This window comes from Camarhynchus parvulus, chromosome 26 (assembly GCF_901933205.1).
Source record: "Camarhynchus parvulus chromosome 26, STF_HiC, whole genome shotgun sequence".
Taxonomy (NCBI): Eukaryota; Metazoa; Chordata; class Aves; order Passeriformes; family Thraupidae; genus Camarhynchus; species Camarhynchus parvulus.
Genome location: NC_044596.1, coordinates 2459917 through 2480933, shown reverse-complemented (window position 1 = coordinate 2480933; position 21017 = coordinate 2459917). Strand labels below are relative to the sequence as shown.

General features: G+C 53.4%; 2 protein-coding genes across 3 annotated transcripts; both read right to left on the bottom strand.

Moving 5' to 3' along the window:
• Positions 1-1972: 1972 nt before the first annotated feature.
• LOC115913664 (proteoglycan 4-like) lies at positions 1973-4279 on the bottom strand. Of its 2 annotated transcripts, none has more exons than XM_030965816.1 (2): positions 3648-4279; positions 1973-3300 (listed from the first exon to the last, which is right to left on the bottom strand). In XM_030965816.1, exons 1-2 carry the CDS (start codon positions 4237-4239, stop codon positions 3158-3160), a joined length of 735 nt encoding a protein of 244 aa, XP_030821676.1. In that variant the 5' UTR covers positions 4240-4279; the 3' UTR covers positions 1973-3157. The 2 variants fall into 2 exon arrangements, with proteins under 2 accessions (XP_030821676.1, XP_030821677.1); XM_030965817.1 differs by having other exon boundaries at positions 1973-3297.
• A 573-nt stretch (positions 4280-4852) lies between these two features.
• On the bottom strand, positions 4853-10711 carry PI16 (peptidase inhibitor 16). The gene is made up of 6 exons (XM_030965541.1): positions 10556-10711; positions 7900-8118; positions 7237-7346; positions 5932-6020; positions 5336-5540; positions 4853-4898 (listed from the first exon to the last, which is right to left on the bottom strand). The coding sequence occupies exons 1-6, from the start codon at positions 10706-10708 to the stop codon at positions 4853-4855; spliced, it is 822 nt and encodes a 273-aa protein (XP_030821401.1). The 5' UTR covers positions 10709-10711.
• Between the last annotated feature and the right edge of the window lie 10306 nt (positions 10712-21017).

Here is a 21017-nt window from a genome sequence, read left to right as displayed (position 1 = left end):
ACACTCTGAGGGAACACTTGGAAGCTGGATGGAACTGCCAGCAGCATAACCCCAAATACCCAGCAGGGTGTCGGTGCTCACCCCAACCTTTCAGACCCACTGCATCCATGGGAGATCCAGGAGCTGAAGCAAAGGAAGCTCCTCTCACTCAACCAGCAGCAAAAACCTCCCTGCTGGAAACAGGCCCAGGGATGGAGGGAACCCAGCAGGTGAGGTTGATAAAGAAGCCAGGCCTCATGAACACCACAAATGCCACCATTTCACCCCAGGTGACCAAGACCTCCTCCCAGAAAAAAGGCCATAAGGGTGTAAGAACCTGGCAGAATCTTTGCCAGGGTCACCCCAGTGCCAGAGTCCCCTTTATGCCAACCCCAGAAATGGAGTGGAAATGCTGCAAAAGCCTGCCTTGAATGTTTCTGTGCACCACACCAAACCCTGCCCTGGCCTAAACCCCCACATTCAGCATGAAGCCAAGCCCCCCAAACGCCTGTGTGGGCAGGCTCAGCCCTGCTGTCCCGGGGAGCAGGGTAAGAGGAAAGCGGATTTCCTTCTGGGTAGGAGTTTTCTCCTGCAAGGATCTCTATAAATAGGTCCTTGCACAACAGCCTGTCCCCACAAGTCAAAACCTCCAGGAAAACAAAACTCAAGGGTTCTCACAGCCCCACATCAGTGATAAAACACTGCAATCCTGGAATTCTGTTGGTGCCTGATAATCAGCAGCAGCAGCGTTGTGCCTCCATGGCTCTCAGCAGGGTGGGGGATCCAGCACTGAAACAAATCAGGGTTTGCCTGAGTGCCCTGATCTTGCTGGGAGGAGAAATGCTTTTCTGCTCTTGGTAGTGTTTCTAGGGAACTTGTAGGGAATGCCACACTGTCCGTCACTCAGATGCAAAAGCAGAGGAGGTCCTGAAATGCTGTCCCAGCTCCGAGCCCTCTCCCCTCGCAGGGCTGAGGAGCAGCCCCTGGGGCTGTGTTTTTATCATCTGTCCACAAGGCACGGAGGGATTTCTCCCCCAAGGCAGCTTGGCAGCAGGAGATAAGAAGCAGCCACAGCACCTGGGCACGAGGTTATTTCTAATCTGATTCTTAACTACACCTGAGGCTGGCAGTGAAATAAAGCTCAGAGCTGCGGGCAGGGCGTGCGGGGAGAGTTGAGCTGCCAAGTTCTCAGCGGTGCCTCTCCCAGTGCCATCTGCTGGTCACCTCCTGGCTGGGCCGGGCTGGGCTGGGCCGGGCTGGGCTCAGAGCTCAGAGCAGCCTGCAGGCAGCTGGGCTCCTGCTGCACTGCTGGGGCTGCCCGGCTCCTGCAGAGGGGCTCGGGACATAGGGAATGAGGAGCATCAGGGCAGCTCTGCTGGGAAAAGCAGGGGCAGGAGGATGGGGAAAAGCAAAAGGCAAAGTCAGATACCAGCATCAGTGCAATGCTGATTCTGCCTCTCAAGGTCCTTGCCCCTTATGCTGCTCCCAGATTTGTGTTCTGATGTGAAAACACTGCAAAAACAATCTGGGGATGTAGACTTGGAATTTAAATTTTTTCTGTGCTGCAAGGATGAAATTGTGTTTAGGGTGTGAGAGACTTGTGCTGGGCTTCCTAAAACAGGGAACCAGATGTGCTCCAGCCATAGTTTTTATTTCTTGTTTTGCTCCGAGTTCTTTTTCTCTTGCTTCCCTTGCCCAAGAATTCCTGGTGGGGACACATTTTTACTTTACACTCAGCTGGATGCTCAAGAAAAATTCCCTACGTCATCCTCAATCCCCATGGCCTCCTGCTGCTTTTATAAAGGTTTAAAAACATTAAGTTACACCCTTAGAAAAGGCAGCACATGGATGCTTTTGGAAAGCCCAAAAACCCCTTCAGGACCCACAGAAGTCACGTTGTCTTTTAGCAGTTCTATGTAAGCACATAATTAAGAGCATTTTAATAGTAAGCAGCTCCCAGGTGTCCAGATCCCCAAGAGAGAGAGTGAACAGACTTTCACAACAGGATTTATTCAGTGCATGCTCTGGAGATGCACAGGACAGAGCAGCAGTGGAGGATCTGAATAATGGCCTTCAGGTCATCCTCCACCTCATCTGTAAGAAATGAAAAGCTGCAATGACCAGAGCAGGGGCTGTACCTCCCCATTATCTTCCTTCCACCTGTCTGCAAAGCTTGGCACAGATTCAACACACCTGACTGGGAATCCTCAGGTGAAGGGAGGAGAGATTTGGGGTGACAAAACACAGTGGCCCAGACAATGCCAGTGGTCCTGCAAGAGGCCCAGGAGCCACCAATAACCTCTAACAATGTCACTTGTACCTCTGGAGCTCAGATTGTACCAGCACAAGTGGGGACTTGTTCTCCTTGACCACACACACACAAGTTACACGTCAAGAGGAATCTGTATCTAAATTCAAATACACTGAAATTATGCAAAGAATGAAGCCATGCAGGGAAAAGCTACATGAAGGAGCTGGTGGCCTCTCTCAGCTCTGAAGGTTTCTCTTCTGTGTGTGCACACAGGTGCAGGCACAGGCGTAAAATGAATATTGGGAGGAGGCAAGGGCTGCAGAATGGAGGAGGAGAGGGGAGAACAGCTGGGCAGTACTGGCCAGAGCTCCACCAGAACCAGGAGGAAACAGAAATCCTCAAAACAGCCACTCTCTTTGGACAAGAAGGGAAAGAGGTAAAACTTGTCCAAAATTGAGACAGACACACTGGGAAAGAAAAGAGCATTCCTGCTGGGAAAAAACACCAAAGCCAACCACTGTGTCTCATCTACAAACACCAAAGCCAACCACCATGTCTCATTGTCCCCAAGTCACCCTGCTGTCCCCGGGGTCAGGCTGTGGCAGGACCTGCCAGCCATGTGGGCAGATGGGTGGGAGAGCTCAACACTTCCAGCCTGGAAACGGAACGAAAGCCAGGAAAAAGGAGAAGCATCCAAGGTCACCAGCATTATGGCAAACACCCTCCTGCCCTCAGGTCTCCTCAGGAAGGGGGCAAAGCTCCCCCAGCATCAGCTGCCCTTGGCTCTCTGGGGCTGCAGCAGAGAAGGCAGCACAAGGAGGGAGCGCAGGAATTGTCCAAGGAGCTCCTGAGCCTGCCAGGGCTGTGGAACAACCAGCGCTGACAAAAGCCTTGGTGAGGGGTGCAGGGAGAGCTGAGGAAGACCCTTCAGAGCAGAAGGCCCACCAGGATGGCACTGGGGAGGAGGAAGAGCAAGAGGCCCAAGCAGGTACTGGGGGCTCCTCCTTTGAGTGGATCCACACTTGTCTGGTCCGAGTTTGTCTCCAGTTCTTCTGTGTCCAGGGCACCTGCTGGAAGAAGAGAGGAAAATGTGGGGTTAGAGGGGAAGATCTGGCAAAGGAGAAGCTCCCACTCATGCAGGTGTGTCATGACGTGCTCCGTGAGGCAGCAGAGCTCTGTTCCAGGGAAGCTGTGCGTTAGTGGGAGCAGGCTGTGAACGGGACCATGCTGCAGGGATGGGACATCCAACAGCCCCTCAGGGTTAGAGCAGAGAGTGAGGGAAAGGCTTGGTGCCACATACAAGAGGAGGATCCAAAGGACCAGTCTGACACTGCTCCTCCCAAGCCCTCTCCATGCTGCTTGGGGATCTCTGAATGTCCGAGTGTCCATGCCAGGACAAACTCCATGGTCGCCTTACCTGAGAGGGAGGTCTGGAAATGGGGGCTCGGCCCTTTTTTGTCTTTGGAGGATGATGTTAAGCGCAAGAACGTGGGCTCTTCAGGGCTGAGGACCACTGACTTGGAGGGGGTTATGAGCTCAGCTCTATTGAAACCTAGCTTCATCTCTGGAACAGCTTGGCTGAGGGATGGAGATGGACTGGGAAAGGCTGATTTCTCCTCCCCATGCTCTTTGACACCTTTCTTTATTTCTGGGACTGATCTGGGGCTGAAGGCTGTGCCCATACTTTCTAATAAGGCTGGATCCTCTGTAGTGAAGGAGCTTACAGGCTCTCCAGTGTCTGCCTCTGGAGATACTTTATAATCTGGGTCTAAGGTGGGCTCAAAGGAAAGAGTGATCTTGGTTGCCTCAGTAGGATCAGGCCTTTCTGGTTCTGGCTTTGTGGTTGTGGCAGTTTTCAGTTGTGTCTTTGCTGTTGTGGCAGGTGCTGGCTTGGCTGTAGTGGTGGTGGATGTTGGGGTGGTGGGTGTTGGTTTGGCTGTGGCTGCAGCAAGTTTTGGCTTAGCTGAAGTTGGGGTGGATTTTGGTGTGGTGGGTGTTGGCTTGGCCATAGTTGTGGTTGGCTTTGGCCTGGCTGTAGGGGTGGTTGTGGTGGGGTTTGGTGTGGTGGGCGTTGGTTTGGTGGTGGTGGGTGTTGGTTTGGTGGTTGTGGTGGTGGTGGTTGTGGTGGGTGTTGGTTTGGTGGTGGTGGTGGTTGTGGTGGGTGTTGGTTTGGTGGTGCTGTTGGTTGTGGTGGGTTTCAGGGGGGTGAGTGTTGTCTTGGTAGCAGTGGTGGTTGTTGGCTTAGTGGCAGTGGTTGTTAGGTTGGGTTTTGGTGTGCTGGGTGTTGTCTTGGCCACAGTTGTGGTGGGCTTTGGCTTGGCTGCAGTGCTGGTGGCTGCTGGCACGGTGGGTTTTGGCTTGGCCATGGCTGTGGTGGCTGCTGGCACGGTGGGTTTTGGCTTGGCCATGGCTGTGGTGGCTGCTGGCATGGTGGGTTTTGGCCTGGCTGGGGTTGTTGTTGGGAGTGTGCTGGCAGGTTTTGGCTTGGCTGTGCTGAAGGGTGCCTGTGCTGGGGGTTTGGGCTTGGCTGTGGTTGGGAGTGTGGCTGTGGGTTTTGGCTCGGCTGTGGTAGACACTGGTTTTGTGGGCTCAGATTTGGCTGTGGTGGACACTGGTGAGGGTTCAGGTTTTGCTGTGGTGTGAACCAGTGTTGTAGGTGCTGGTTTGGCTGTGGTGGACACGGGTGTGAGTTCTGGTTCAGCTGTGGTGTGAACTGGTGCTGTGGGCTCTGGTTTGGCTTTAGGCTCTGGTTTAGCTGTGGGTTCAGGTTTAGCTGTGACTGTGGGCTCTGGTTTGGCTGTGGGTTCAGATTTGGCTGAGGGCTCTGGTTTGGCTGTGGGCTCTGGTTTGGCTGTGGGTTCAGATTTGGCTGTGGGCTCTGGTTTGGCTGTGGGCTCTGGTTTAGCTGTGGGTTCAGGTTTAGCTGTGACTGTGGGCTCTGGTTTGGCTGTGGGTTCAGATTTGGCTGTGGGCTCTGGTTTGGCTGTGGGCTCTGGTTTGGCTGTGCCTGAGGGTTCAGGTCTGGCTGTGGGCTCTGGTTTGGCTGTGGGCTCTGTTTTGCCTGTGGCTTCAGGTTTGGCTGTGGGTTCAGGTTTGGCTGTGGGCTCTGGTTTGGCTGTGGGCTCTGGTTTGGCTGTGGGTTCAGGTTTGGCTGTGGGTTCAGGTTTGGCTGTGGGCTCTGTTTTGGCTGTGGGCTCTGTTTTGGCTGTGGGTTCAGGTTTGGCTGTGGGTTCAGGTTTGGCTGTGGCTGGGGTGGATGGCCTTGCCTTTGTTGTCACAGAGGCCGGAGTGGTCTCTTCTACAACGAGTTCTGGTGAGAGATGAAAAGTGCTGTGGGTTAGGGCTGGCTCAGCTCACCTCAATGGATCCCCTGCACTGAGCAGGTCCAGCAGAAACCAACAAGGGGCTGAAACAGCAGCCGACGCCTCTCGGGTCACTCTGGGCCATCCCCCACTCTGGGGTTCCCAACCTGGGGACATCTCATGGCCCTCACAACCTCCTGCCATGCAAGGGGCAAATAATGCTGCCTAACAGGGTACAAGCCCCTCCTTATCTTAAGGCAGTTGTCCTGTCTCATGGTCCAGCCCTGGAACTGCAGTTCAGGGGCTTCCTGACAGCTCCAGGAGGGTTCAGAGCTCAGACCAGCCTGGGGTCTCAGTCCCAACAATCCCCCAAAGCCATATGTGGCTCTGCTCACTCACCACACAGGTTGTTCACACAGACTGTGTCCATGGGGCACATTTTACATGAGGGTCCTTCCACGTAGGGCTTTTTGCCTTTCATGTTACCCCTGGAAGCAGAAAATGCCAAGATGAAGAATGTTGTGGTGTGATGTGCTGGCCTGTCTCAGTCATCCCAGTTCTTTCCCCAGGTGTGCCAATCACCTCTCCCTTCCCCTCCCTTGCCCCTGCTGAGAGCTGTCCGTCAATCTTGGCATTCCAGAATGGGCGTTGTGTGATTGGCGAAGTTCAAAAGATGCCTCTCAGCCCTGGGGACATTGGGCCATCCAGGTGTCATTTGTCCCCTGAGACTTTGCCCCCCTTACCTGGTTGGTGGGATCCCTACCCCTTCCCTGCCCCTCTCCCTGGGGTTAAAAGGAACAGCAACCACGGGGTTCTTTGTTCTGTTGGAATGCCAAGATTGACAGACAGCACTCAGCAAGGGGCAAGGGAGGGGAAGGGAGAGGTTGTTGGCACACTCGGGGAAAGAACCGGGACAACCGAGACAGGCCAGCACATCACACTGCAACAAAAGGAGACATGAGGAAAGGGGGAACACCCATCCCAGAGAGGGGGCTGATTCAGCTGGGATATCCCAGCCAAGGCAAAACTTGGGATTAATGTAGAAAACAGGTCTTGGTCTCCTGCCACAGCCTGTCAGGGCTGTTTACTCACCAGCCTGACCCCAAGGCAGCTAAAGCCAGGGCAGACAACTCTGTGGGGTGAGCAGATCCCTCACCCCCCTCAGAACAGAGCAGGGGATGGACATTGGGACAGGGAATTCTGTCTCACTTCTGCTCCAGACCCCAGGAAGTTCAGCAGCCACCCGCCACTCTTGGTGCTCTCAGCAGCTCCAAGCCAGTGGTGCCAAGGCTGGTCCCAGGGCTGGGAAGGGGATACCCAGCTCTCCTCCCACATCCAACCCTTCCTGCTTCTGCAAAAGGGCTTCTCCACCCCAGGGAACGGCTGCTGCAGGCAGGGAAGAACAAGGCCCAGGGCAGGGAGAGTTTGTACCCTCAGCTACTGCCACCTCAGCCTTGAGCAGCTCTCGGGGAAGAAGGTCCCTCCCTGGGTGTGTTCCAGGAGCTGAACCAGCACTCAGCAGCAACAATCATGGGCCAGGATCTCCAGACAACCTTTCCGTAGTCTGGGACCAACCCAAGATAACAGAAGCATTATTTGGAACTTCTATTTCTGACCAAGGACAAACCCTGCTGTGACATGAGGGCATTTCCAGCACAGAAACCCCACTGAGATGCACCAATCCATGCAGGGCCTGGGACTTACGGGGGATAATAGTTGCAGACCAGCAGGTGCATGTTCTCTGTTTCAATTCCATCGATCTTCTCGCAGAAATGTGCCCCACAGCCAATCTGATGCGTGCTTGACCAGACCACCTAAGGCAAAGACCAGGTTGGAGGTGAGGGGATTGGGTGAAGGCAACCTATCCCTTAAAGGCTGCTCCAAAGACCTCCTCATCCCACAGAGTGTGCCCCAGATCCCACATCCACACATTGCTTTGGCATTCAAGATCCACCACTGTCACCCTGATTTTTTAAGATTTTCTAAGCCTTCTGATGTTGACATTCTTGTAGCGAACTTTCTCACACACTTTCTGTAAATAACTGATTGTTTTGCATTCCTTTATGGAGGAGGAGAAATGTGATGGACTGTTGGTTTGTCCAGTGTCATTGGAGAGGTGGCACTGCCACCCTCCAATCCACTGTCACTTTTGGAAAACTATAAATGTTGGAGTCAGCAAATAAACTTCCCTTTTTTTCTTCACCTTGAGAGCAGCAGTGTGCGCTTGTGTTCTTTGGTGTCCTATAGCGACACACCACCATCTCTGCTCCTACCCAGGCTGTGAAGAAACACTCAGACTTCATCTTTCTGAGAAATTCTGGCACCCAGCTCTGCTGAGCAGCCACCCCTCCACCCCAGCAGCTGTACCTGGGTGTAGTGGCCACACATCTGCCCGGGGACACACGTGGATGTTGTAAAGTTGTAGAATTTCTCCTCCCCATTCCAGTCTTCCACGGCGAATTCCAGTTCCAGGGTTGGGGCCATGGCAAAGAGGTTTTCTCCCCGTCGGCCTCTCTCCTTGTTGTGGTCCCAGATGCATTTCTCTGCATAGGATTGAGCAAGGGCCTCCAGCTCCTTGTCCCAGGTCTGAAAGGAGCTCAGAGTCAGCACACAGGGAGGGACACTGGGCTCTCCAACAGGAGCAAGGCACTCACCAAGGACCCCTGCACTGTCTGGCCAAAGTTTCCCCATGCATGAGGAAAATTCAAACCCCCACCCAACACAGTCCTCAGGAGAGGGGAGCTCCGTGGTCAGTCCCAGCACAAACTGATCCTTGGTTTATGGGTCAAACAGGAGAAGGTCAGGGCACCAGCACAATTCTCACAACATCTCCTGGAGCTCATCTAACACCATCATGGAGCATCCTCAACTCAGCATGGAGAAACCATGAAGTCATGGAAGAAAGAAGGAAACCCACTGTGGGTCACACCAGAGGGGTCTGGGGCCATCCCTCCTCACCCAGGGTGGGGACAGGAGGGGAATGGGACACGTCTCTCCTGGCAGCTGAACAAAGCCTGGGAGCACAGGCTCCTGGAAACATCATCTGTTTGCCTGGAGCCCAGACGTGGCTGCCAGCCAGGAGCCCCCTCTGGAGCAGCAGTGGCCCCACCACCAGCTGAGCTCCTGGCCACAGGGATGTGCAGGAGGAGAACAAGGAGGAGGAGGAGGAGGAGGAGGAGGAGGTTGTGGAGAGCTTTTCTCACTGGGATGCATATGGGTAATCCTGCACTGCAGCTGTTTGGACCATCCTTGATGGAGAAAGCAGCTTGGCCCTGCAAACAGGGTCCTGAGGGGGAACCTTCCTGGACAGAGCCAGGGCTGGATCCAAAAGGTGCCGGACAGGAGGACATGGCACCACTGGGGTGTTGGGGGGATGGGGACAGGCCTGAAGGCACTGGGGGAGGAAACACCTGGATGGGACACAGAGTGTTGGTTCAGCTCCCACCATGGCCCCAAGCCACACTGACAGAGATGGCTGGAGACCCAATTTGGGGAGCACACACCCCCTGGCACAGAGCTGGGCTCCATAAATGGGGGACTCACACCTGCAGATTTGCCTCATTAGCAAAGGGGCTTTAGGCTACAGATTTCCCCCCTCAACTAAATATTTCCAAAGCAAGCAGCCCCATGTCCCAAAAGGAGGCACGGAGTGACCTCAGCCAGGCACAGTGCCACGGCAGCAGGTGAATCCAGAGCAAACTCAGCCCAAGCAAATGTCCCAGGAGGGAGGTGAGGACGATGTTCTCATGGAAAACCTCTGCTGAGAAATCATCAGGGCTGCTGTGAGCTAAACATTTGCTGGGCTTCAAAATGAAAAAGCCTTTGGCCCCAGACCAAGAGCAGGTCCTGTGTGTTCAAGCAGGAGCAGAAGCTGCAGAGGGAGCATCTCGAAGCACAGGGGCTGCAATCAAAGATTCAGCCAGGAGCAGCCCCCAGAGGTTTGGAATTGACTTAAGGACCCTGAGAGATCATTTCCCTCAGGCTTTCTCTAAGACTTTGGCTCCAATGCCCTGATACTCTGAGTTTGCTGTGCCTGGTGGGTTCCATGGGATCATGTTGATGAGGGTTCTGTCTCTGTCCCCTTTGATTCTGCAGTCACTGCTCAGGTCTCCTCTCCCTGAGTTTAACTTTTTGCTTCTTCTACTTGTTAAGCTCCCACTTGCCAGCCCACAAAGGTTTTACTCATTCTGGGCAACTTCTGGGCCAGGCAGGGAGGTGTCCTCCAAGCACACTGCAACCCAAAGAGGAAAGGGCTCCAACTCTCCATGATAAACAATTGTTCTTCTCTGTGTGATTTGCAAACAGTGAGGAAAAATCACATGTGGTGCAAGATAAAACTTCATAGCCAAGTTATAATCAAATCAAGAGTCTGAGCAAGACAGAAAGCAGCACCAGCACCAAGCTTGCTTTTGGTCCTACTACAGGTCCCACTGATGACCTGACTTGATTTCCTCAAGCAAAACAGGGGATCCTGCACCTCCAAGACACCAAGTCATGGTGAGGATTAGGAGTGTGATGAGCCCAAATAACTGAAAGACCTTGACTGACAAGTTGACATTTCCTCCAATAGATAAAAATACATTCACCTGCAAAGCCAAATACAGAGCACTGTGTGATGTCCCACATGGCAGGATTCCCCCACCACCTCTTGGCAACAACCATGGCCAAGTCTCCAGGTCATGGCACCTGCTCATGGCAGGGTCTCACCTGCCCTTCCTGCCATCACAGGGAGCTCCAGCAGGCACTCATGTGACTGAGAGCTGCACCACTCTCATGGAACAGCATCTGGGCACTCACTTCACGCTCAGGAACTTCCCGAAAATGATCAAAGACAACTCCAAAGGTAAAGGAAACTCTTCTGTTTAGAGGCAGTTTAGGGAACCCCTCCATTAACACCTACTTGTAACCCTTCACGAGAATTGCTCTGCCTCCCCTAAGGAACTCCCTGACCCCTCCTTGCATTAAAATCGAGCCTTGGACCACACAAACACCCCAATATTGCTCTGTAATAAAAGCCACTTACCATCTTCATCATAGCCTGGGCAGGAGGAGAGACCTGGGAGCGATATTTATTATGCTCATCCAAGATGATCTTCTTTTCTTCATCACTCAGGCACCAGCTCAGCTCCAGCACTGAGAGCACCAGGAGAACGGGAGGAAGACCTGAGCTCAGCATCGTGCAGGCAGCTTCTGCTCTCAGCAGCCCACGGCTCTGGCAGTCAGATTTAAAGCACCTCCCAAAAGCAAGGAACACCCAACAGCTTGAAGACTGGGGAGGAAATGTATTTATTAGAGTTTTGGAGCCATGCAGAACACACCCATCTCACATATCGGCCTTGATGGGGAGGCAGCAGTGCCAACGACCACGCAGGGTCCTCTCCCTGGGACGGACCCTGTTCCTAAATCCCAATCCCTGGATTGGCATTGTTCATCCAAACCTCTGCTGCTCCAAACCTCAGCCATCCCCTGAGCCCTCAGTTGCGGGTCCTCTCTTCCACCTCCTGTTCCATTTCTCCTAATCTGTAACAACAATCCCACAGCATTTGACAAAGCCCTGTTTCCACACGGGTCTTCCCCCGTGCCTGGAATGCAGCTGCGTTAGAAACAAAGGCAGCAGGATGCAATTGCTGAGAGCAGTTTGCAGCACAGCAACTCCCCAGACAGAGGCAGAGCCCACCTCTGTGATGGGGGGGACAGCGTTTGGCAGCTGAGCAACAGCCCCTGGGCTGCCCAGCCTGCTGGCAACAGGGGCAAGCTGAGGGGTGATGCCTCTGCCCTAAACCATCAGGAGAGGGGGGAGCAGGAGAGGAAGAACAGGGTACAGAGCTGAGATGGCCCCAAACAGGAGGCTGTGGCTGGCTGGACTAACCAAGCCATGGCTCTGCGGGGACAGGCTGCGCTCCCTCCCGCAGACACCTGGGGGGTTCCGCGCCCGAGTCCCGCAGCCCCGGAGCTGGAGCGGCTCCAGCCTCGGTTCCCATCTGCGATTGTGCAACGGCCCGGCCCGGCTCCAGGAGCTCCGCTGGGACCGCAGAGGATCAGCGGGTGGGCAGCTCTGAGAGCGGAGCCAAGTTCATCACAGCCGCCGGCTCTGCCTCCCCTCCCCACTCCCCAGGCAATGCTCTGTCGGTTTTCCTCCGGTTTTGGGCCACACGGGTCACCTCTCCCACCACAACAGCTCTGCTGCTGCCCCCCAGGTCTCTGAGCTCTGTGCATTATTTGTTCTTCACTAGCTCTGCGGTCAGCCATGCCCTCAATTGTCCAACAATTCCTGCAAGTGGGGTCTGAGGCCACGATCTCACCAGGTCTTCAACTCAGATGGTCAAACCAGAGACTCCCATGTATTGCTAAGTTAACTCTGTCTCTTAATGGAGACAACCTCCACACATTTGTAGTTATATCTCTGGAGACCTGGAGAAACATCTAGAAAACATCAACACGGGCTCCAGCTCCTGCTGGCCAGCTCACCATGGCCTGGCTTACAAGGAACAAGGCAGTGCTGAGAATCACAGAGCCATGGAATGGTTTGGGTTGGGAAGAACCTGAGAGCTCATCTCATTCCAACCCCTCTGCCATGAGCAGGACACCTTCCACTAGACCAGTGCAGGTTCTGGTCTCTCCAAAGGTGATGTGGAGATGCAGAGCAAAGCTCCCCATAGCCCCTGGTACTTCAGCATCCTGGCTGAGCCCTGCAGGAGATAACATGGCCACAAGGATGAAGGAAAATGGGATACACAGAGCTTGTGGGGAAGAGCAAACAGCCCTGGAGGAGTCATCACCAGGGCATGTGGCTCATGGGGAAACGTGAGTATGAGCTGATGCCTTTGGCAAGTGCAGGGCGGCTGCCAAAGGGGTGCAGGGCCATTTCTCAACTCCCAACCTGCTGTGACAGCTTCTTCTGGAGCCAGTGTCAGAAGCATCAAGATTAGCAGTGCAAGGTCCAAGCCCCACCCTGGAGCTGAGACTCTCGTGTCCAGCCGGCATTAGGTAAGTGTGTGTGGAATGCAGCTTTCCTTCTGCTCACTCAAGGAACAGCCCGTCCCCCACCCTGGGGAGCAGCAGCCACTGCATGGGGACAAGGACAGGAGCCACACACCAACACCTGACAGGCTCTGCTCCAGCCTGCTGGCTCCAAAAGGCCCCACTCTGCAGCACAGAAGTGACCAAGCCTGGGTTTCTACTGACTCACATCTCAAGTGGGGCTGGCCGGTGTCTAACAGGCTCCTGCTCTGCTGTGGGAGTAACAGGATCTCTCTTTTCTCCCTACTCACCCAGATTTATGAGCTCTGGAGGAGTTTGTCATCTTCCACACTATTTATCCATTAATCCATTCTATTATTTAAAAATGCTGGGACACAAGGGTTGACAGGGAGTTCCTCTGAGCTGGGCAGGGTGACAGTGGGGTATTGTCCAAACCAGTACAATGAGTGAGTGCTAAGGAGACCTGAGGTGAGGGAGGCCACGGTGAGACACCTCATCTGCGACTCATTCAATTGTGTCTGTCACCACAATGCCTCAACAGTTGCAGGAACAGCCCCATCCCCACCCAGTTCCACCTCAGCAGGTCACTAGGAACACCAGGCTCTCTAGGGAGGTCCCAGCCTCCTGCAGCCTTTCCAAGCATCTGTGAAACTGGAGCTCAAGATGAGGAAAATGACCAGGGCTCACTTGCAGCTCTTTGGCCAAGGTATCAAAACCTCCCCTTGGTCATCCCAGTTTTGCCATTCTGGGTTTCCCACCCTGGCAATGAAGAAGGTGTGAGCACCACTCCCCTCTGGCAGCAGAAGACAGGAGCTACTCTGGAAGCTGTGCTGCAGACTGGGGCTTGGCAGATTTGGAAAAAATAGATCCCTTACTCCCAGGAGAACTGCCCTCCTGTTTTAGTTTTGCAGATGGCTGCAATGGCCTGGAAACAGGCCCTGGGATAGAGGGAACCAAGCAGGTGAGGTTGATAAAGAAGCCAGGCCTCACAAACACCACAAATGCCACCATTTCACCCCAGGCAGCACAGCTGATGGGTAATGCCTTCTCCTCCTTCCAGTAAAAAAGGCCATAAGGGTGTAAGAACCTGGCAGAATCTTTGCCAGGGTCACCCCAGTGCCAGAGTCCCCTTTATGCCAACCCCAGAAATGGAGTGGAAATGCTGCAAAAGCCTGCCTTGAATGTTTCTGTGCACCACACCAAACCCTGCCCTGGCCTAAACCCCCACATTCAGCATGAAGCCAAGCCCCCCAAACGCCTGTGTGGGCAGGCTCAGCCCTGCTGTCCCGGGGAGCAGGGCAAGAGGAAAGCGGATTTCCTTCTGGGTAGGAGTTTTCTCCTGCAAGGATCTCTATAAATAGGTCCTTGCACAACAGCCTGTCCCCACAAGTCAAAACCTCCAGGAAAACAAAACTCAAGGGTTCTCACAGCCCCACATCAGTGATAAAACACTGCAATCCTGGAATTCTGTTGGTGCCTGATAATCAGCAGCAGCAGCGTTGTGCCTCCATGGCTCTCAGCAGGGTGGGAGATCCAGCACTGAAACAAATCAGAGTTTGCCTGAGTGCCCTGATCTTGCTGGGAGGAGAAATGCTTTTCTGCTCTTGGTAGTGTTTCTAGGGAACTTGTAGGGAATGCCACACTGTCCGTCACTCAGATGCAAAAGCAGAGGAGGTCCTGAAATGCTGTCCCAGCTCCGAGCCCTCTCCCCTCGCAGGGCTGAGGAGCAGCCCCTGGGGCTGTGTTTTTATCATCTGTCCACAAGGCAGGGATGGATTTCTCCCCCAAGGCAGCTCGGCAGCAGGAGATAAGAAGCAGCCACAGCACCTGGGCACGAGGTTATTTCTAATCTGATTCTTAACTACACCTGAGGCTGGCAGTGAAATAAAGCTCAGAGCTGCGGGCAGGGCGTGCGGGGAGAGTTGAGCTGCCAAGTTCTCAGCGGTGCCTCTCCCAGTGCCATCTGCTGGTCACCTCCTGGCTGGGCCGGGCTGGGCCGGGCTGGGCCGGGCTGGGCTGGGCTGGGCTGGGCTCAGAGCTCAGAGCAGCCTGCAGGCAGCTGGGCTCCTGCTGCACTGCTGGGGCTGCTGGGCAGCAGAGCCACCCGTGACTTGTAACAGCATCACTTGTACCTCTGGAGCTCAGATTGTACCAACACGCGGGGACTTGTTCTCCCTGACCACACACACACAAGTTACACATCAAGCAGGGTCTGTATTTAAATTCAAATACACTGAAATTATGCAATGAAGCCATGCAGGGAAAAGCTACACGAAGGAGCTGGTGGCCCCTCTCAGCTCTGAAGGTTTCTCTTCTGTGTGTGCACACAGGTGCAGGCACACATGAAAATAAATCTGTGGCATTGGAGTGACTGAGGAATGGGATATGTGCCAGAGAGCAAGACAGAGGGAGGAGGCAAGGGCTGCAGAGTGTGAGGAGGAGAGTGGAGAACAGCTGGGCAGTACTGGCTAGAGCAACACCAGAACCAGGAGGAAACAGAAATCCTCAAAAAAGACATTCTATTTGGGTAAGATAGGAAAAAGATCAAATATGTCCAAAACTGAAAGAAACACACTGGGAGGGAAAAGAGCCTTTCTGTGGGAAACTCCTCCTGACAAACACCAAAGCCAACCACCATGTCTCATTGTCCCCAAGTCACCCTGCTGTCCCCGGGGTCAGGACCTGCCAGCCATGTGGGCAGATGGGTGGGAGAGGTCAACACTTCCAGCCTGGAAACGGAACAAAAGCCAGGAAAAAGGAGAAGCATCCAAGGTCACCAGCATTATGGCAAACACCCTCCTGCCCTCAGGTCTCCTCAGGAAGGGGGCAAAGCTCCCCCAGCATCAGCTGCCCTTGGCTCTCTGGGGCTGCAGCAGAGAAGGCAGCGCAAGGAGGGAGCGCAGGAATTGTCCAAGGAGCTCCTGAGCCTGCCAGGGCTGTGGAACAACCAGCGCTGACAAAAGCCTTGGTGAGGGGTGCAGGGAGAGCTGAGGAAGACCCTTCAGAGCAGAAGGCCTACCAGGATGGGAAGGAGGAAGAGTGAAAGGCCCAAGCAGGTACTGGGGGCTCCTCCTTCGGGCAGATCCACACTTGTCAGGTCTGAGTTTGTCTCCGGTTTTGCTGTGTCCAGGGCAGATATGAAAGGAAAAGAAGAAGAAGTTAGAGTAGAAGATCCTCTTTAGTGAAGGAGCTAAGAAGCTCTCCATTGCCTGTCTTAACCTCTGGAGATGGGTCTAACTTGGGCTCACAGGAAAGAGTGATCCTGGTTGCCTCAACAGGATCAGGTCTCTGTGCTCTGGCCTTGTGGTTGTGGCACTTTTCAGTCGTGTCTTTGCCATTGTGGCACGTGCTGGTGTTGTAGCAGCAGATATTGGCTTAGCCAGAGTTGTGGTGGGTTTTGGCTTAGCCAGACTTGTGATGGGTTTTGGTGTTGTGGGTTTTGGCCTGGCTGGGGTTGTTGTTGAGAGAGTGGTGGCAGGTTTTGGTTTGGCTCTTGTGATGGGTGAGAGGTTTGGGGGTTTGGGCTTGGCTGTGTTTGGCAGTGTGGCTGTGGCGGTGGCTTGGCCATGATTGTGGTTGGAAGTGAGTTCTTGGATGGTGGCTTGGCTGTGGTTATGGTGGCCTCTGATGCTGTGGGTTCTGTTCTGGCTGTGAGTTTTGGCAGGGCTGTTAGGGTGGGTGAAAGAGATCCAGAGATGAAAAGTGCCATGGGTTAGGGCTGGCTCACCTCCACATGTCCATGCACTGAGCAGGACAACAGAAACCAAGGAGGGGCTGAAATAGCAGCCAACCCCTCTCATTGGGGCCATCCCCCACTCTGGGGTTCCCAACCTGGAGACATCTCATCTCCCTCACAACCTCCTGCCCCACAAGGGGCAAAAAACGCTCCCTAATGGGGTACAAGGCCCTTGACCAATCCTCCTCATCTTGAGGCAGTTGACCTCTGTTTGGAGCAGCAGTTGCTCCTGATGTCTCATGGTCCAGCCCAGGAACTGCAGTTCAGGAGCTTCCTGACAGCTCTGGGAGGGCTTAGAGCTCAGACCAGCCCAGGGTCTCAGTCCCAACAGCCCCCCCAGAGCCATGTGTGGCTCTGCTCACTCACCACACAGGTTCTTCACACAGACTGTGCCCCTGGGACACCTTTTACACGAGGGTCCTTCCCGGTAGGCCTTTTTTTCCTTTATATTACTCCTGGAACCAGAAAATGCCAAGATAAAGAAGACATGAGGAAAGGGGGAACACCCATCCCAGAGAGGGGGCTGATTCAGCTGGGATATCCCAGCCAAGGCAAAACTTGGGATTAATGTAGAAAACAGGTCTTGGTCTCCTGCCACAGCCTGTCAGGGCTGTTTACTCACCAGCCTGACCCCAAGGCAGCTAAAGCCAGGGCAGACAACTCTCAGAACAGAGCAGGGGATGGATATTGGGGCCTGGGACTTACGGGGGATAATAGTTGCAGACAAGCAGGTGCATGTTCTCTGTTTCCATTCCATTGATCTTCTCACAATAATTGCTCCCACAGCCAACACGAGTTGTTGCTGCCCAGATCACCTAAGGCAAAGACCAGGGTTGAAGGTGAGGGGACAGGCTGAAGGCAGTCTCTCCCCTAGCCTTAAAGACTGCTCCAATATCTTCCTCATCTCCCAGCATGTGCCCCAGATCCCCATCCCCATGTTGCTTTGGCATTCGGGATCTTCCCCCTTTCCCCCATCTGAACCACCTTCCCAAGGTCATATATTCCAGTGCCACAGCTTTCCTACCATATAGTCTGCCCAGGCAGAGCATCACCACCTCTGCTTTGGTCTTGGAACCAGCCATCCATCCATCCATGCATCCATCCATCCATGCATCCATCCATCCATGCATCCATCCATCCATCCATCCATCCATCCATCCATCCATCCATCCATCCATCCATCCATCCATTACCACCACCATCACTTCTCCTCCTTGCTCCCACCCAAGCTGTGAAGAAACACTCAGACCTCATCCTTGTACCCAAGACAAGCTGGCACTGAGCTGGCACTGCTGAGCAGCCAAAAAAAGTTCTGCAGAACTTGTCTCAAAAAAGTTCTTCTCCAAAAGGCCACTCATGACTGACACCATGCCCAGGTCTGCCTCTATCATTGTGAATCCCACCTGGTTTCCTGTCCTTTTGCAAAGATTTTGGGAGGAACTGGGGCAGTGATCCACCCCAACAGTCCCTCCACCCCAGCAGCTGGTACCTGGACGTAGTTGTTACACGACTGCACGGGGACACACTCGGATGTTGCCAGGTTGAAGAATTTCCTCTCCCTGTTCCATTCTTCAATGGCCAATTTTACATCCAGGGTTGAAGGTGTAGCAAAGAGGTTTAACCTGCCTGGGCCCCCATTCTGGCCCCAGATGCATTTCTCTGCATGCCTTTGAGCATCAACCTCCAGGTCGGTGTCCCAGGTCTGAAAGAAACTCGGTGTCAGCACACAGGGAGGGACACTGGGCTCTCCAACAGGAGCAAGGCACTCACCAAGGACCCCTGCACTGTCTGGCCAAAGTTTCCCCATGCATGAGGAAAATTCAAACCCCCACCCAACACAGTCCTCAGGAGAGGGCAGCTCCATGGTCAGTCCCAGCACAAGCCTTGGTTTATGGGTCAAACAGGAGAAGGTCAGGGCACCAGCACAACTCTCACAACCTCTCCTAATTAATCTAACACCATCATGGAGCATCCTCAACTCAGCGTGGAGAAACCATCACAGTGCTGAGGGTTCTGGCTCTGTCCCCTTTGAGTCTGCAGTCACCGGTTAGGTCTCCTCTCCCTGAATTTTTGGCTTTGTTTGGTTGTTAAACTCCCATTTACCAACCCACAAAGGCTTCACTCATTCTGGGCAACTTCTGGGCCAGGCAGGGAGGTGTGCTCCAAACACATTGTGACCCAAGAAGGAAAGGGCTCCAACTTTCCAGGATAAACAGTTGTCCTCCTCCTCCCCATAATTTGCAAACAGTGAGGAAAAATCACATGTGGTGCAAGATAAGACTTCATAGCCAAGTTATAATCAAATCAAGAGTCAGAGCAAGACAAAAAGCACCAGCTCTAGAGCTTAGTTTTGTTCCTGCTGCAGCCACATGTGATGTGAGACCTGATTTGATTTCCTCAAGCAAAACAGGGGATCCCTCACATCCAAGGCAGCCCTGCACAAGGCATGGGGAGGAGTAGGAGCATGATGGGCCCAAATAAATGACAGATTTGACCAACACATTTGAAGATGATGCTGTGTGATATCCCACACAGTAGGATTCTCCCACCACCTCTTGGCAACAACCATGGCCAAGTCTCCAGGTCATGGCACCTGCTCATGGCAGGGTCTCACCTGCCCTTCCTGCCATCACAGGGAGCTCCAGCAGGCACTCATGTGACTGAGAGCTGCACCACTCTCATGGAAGAGCATCTGGGCACTCACTTCACGCTCAGGAACTTCCCGAAAATTATCAAAGACAACTCCAAAGGTAAAGGAAACTCTTCTGTTTAGAGGCAGTTTAGGGAACCCCTCCATTAACATCTACATGTAACCCTAGATGGGAATTGCTCTGCCTCCCCTAAGGAACTCCCTGACCCCTCCTTGCATTAAAATCGAGCCTTGGACCACACAAACACCCCAATATTGCTCTGTAATAAAAGCCACTTACCATCTTCATCATAGCCTGGGCAGGAGGAGAGACCTGGGAGCGATATTTATTATGCTCATCCAAGATGATCTTCTTTTCTTCATCACTCAGGCACCAGCTCAGCTCCAGCACTGAGAGCACCAGGAGAACGGGAGGAAGACCTGAGCTCAGCATCGTGCAGGCAGCTTCTGCTCTCAGCAGCCCACGGCTCTGGCAGTCAGATTTAAAGCACCTCCCAAGAGCCAGGAACACCCAACAGCTTGAAGATTGGGGAGGAAATGTATTTATTAGAGTTTTGAAGCCACGTGGGACACACCCGTGTTACATATCGGCCTTGATGGAGAGGGTGCACTGGGGCTGGTGCCAACGAACACGCAGGGTCACTGTCCATGCCTGAATCCCAATCCCTGGATTGGCATTGTTCATCCAAACCTCTGCTGCTCCAAACCTCAGCCAACCCCTGAGCCCTCAGCTATGGGTCCCCTTGTTTACCTCATGCTCTTTTTCTCAAAATCACAGAATTTGAGAATTCTGAGCTGAGGTTGGAAGGGCCCTCTAGAAATCATCCAGTCCAACCCCTCTGCAAGATCACCTGGAACAGGTGATACAGGAACATATCCTGGTGGGTTTGGGATATCTCCAGAGTGACAGACTCCATAACTCCCTGGGCACCTGTTCCAGTGCTCTGCCACCCTCCATGGAATGATTTTTTTTTTCCTGAGGTGGAACTTCTTGTATTTTGAGCTTATGGCCATTGCTCCTTGTCCTGTTGCTGGGCATCACTAAAGAGTCTGACACCATCCTCTGACACCTCCTGGATATATTTATCTGGATTGATGAGATCCCTCCTCAGTCCTCTCTTCTTCAGACTAACCAGGCCCAGGTCCAGCAGTCTCCCCTCATCAGAGGGATGCTCCAGTCCCTTAATCTTTATGGCCTCCATTGGACTCTCTCCAGTAACTCCTGTCTTGAACTTGGAGGCCAGAACTGAGCACAGATATGGCCTCCCCAGGGCAGAGCAGAGGGCAAGGATCACCTCCCTGACCTTCTCATCACACTCTTCCCTGCCCCCCAGGATCCCATTGTCCCTCCTGGCCCCAGGGCACACTGCTGGCTCATGGTCAACTCTTGATCCACCTCACTGTCCATTCATCCAATTCACACTTCCTGAGTTTATCCATGGGGATGTTACAGGACAGAGAGTCAAAATTCTGCTGAAGTCAAGGCAGACACCACCCACTGCCCTCCTCTCATCAACCCATCCTGCCATGCCATCATAGAGGGCATCAGATTGGTCAAGCAGGATTGCCTCTGGGTGAATCCATGCTGACCACTCCCAATAACCTTCTTTAACTTTCAGGTGTTTGTGATGATCTTCAGAATGAGCTGTTCCATCACATTTCTGGGGATGAAGGTGAGGCTGACTAGCTGGGAGTTTCCCAGATCCTCCTCCTTGCCCTTTCTGAAGACAGGATTTAACACTGGCTTTTCTCCAATCATTGGGCACCTCTCTCATTCTCCAGGGGTTTTAAAAGATGATGAAGAGTGGCTAAACAACAACTTCTGCCAGCTCCCTCAGCACCTGTGGGTGCATCCCACCATGGATTTATGGGTGTTACCTCTGCCTGGCTGATCTCTCTCAACTTGCTGCGACCAAGGGGAAGTTTTCCTTTTTCCACCCTTCATCTCTTACTTCCAACATCTGGGATTCCTGAGGGCTGCTCTCAGCAGTAAAGACTGAGGCAAAGAAGGTGTTGAGTAATTTCACCTTCTCTGTGTATTCCATGCCCAGGACACCCACTGGATTCAGCAGCAGCCCCACATTTTCCCTACTCTTCCTTTTGCTGCTGATGCACTTG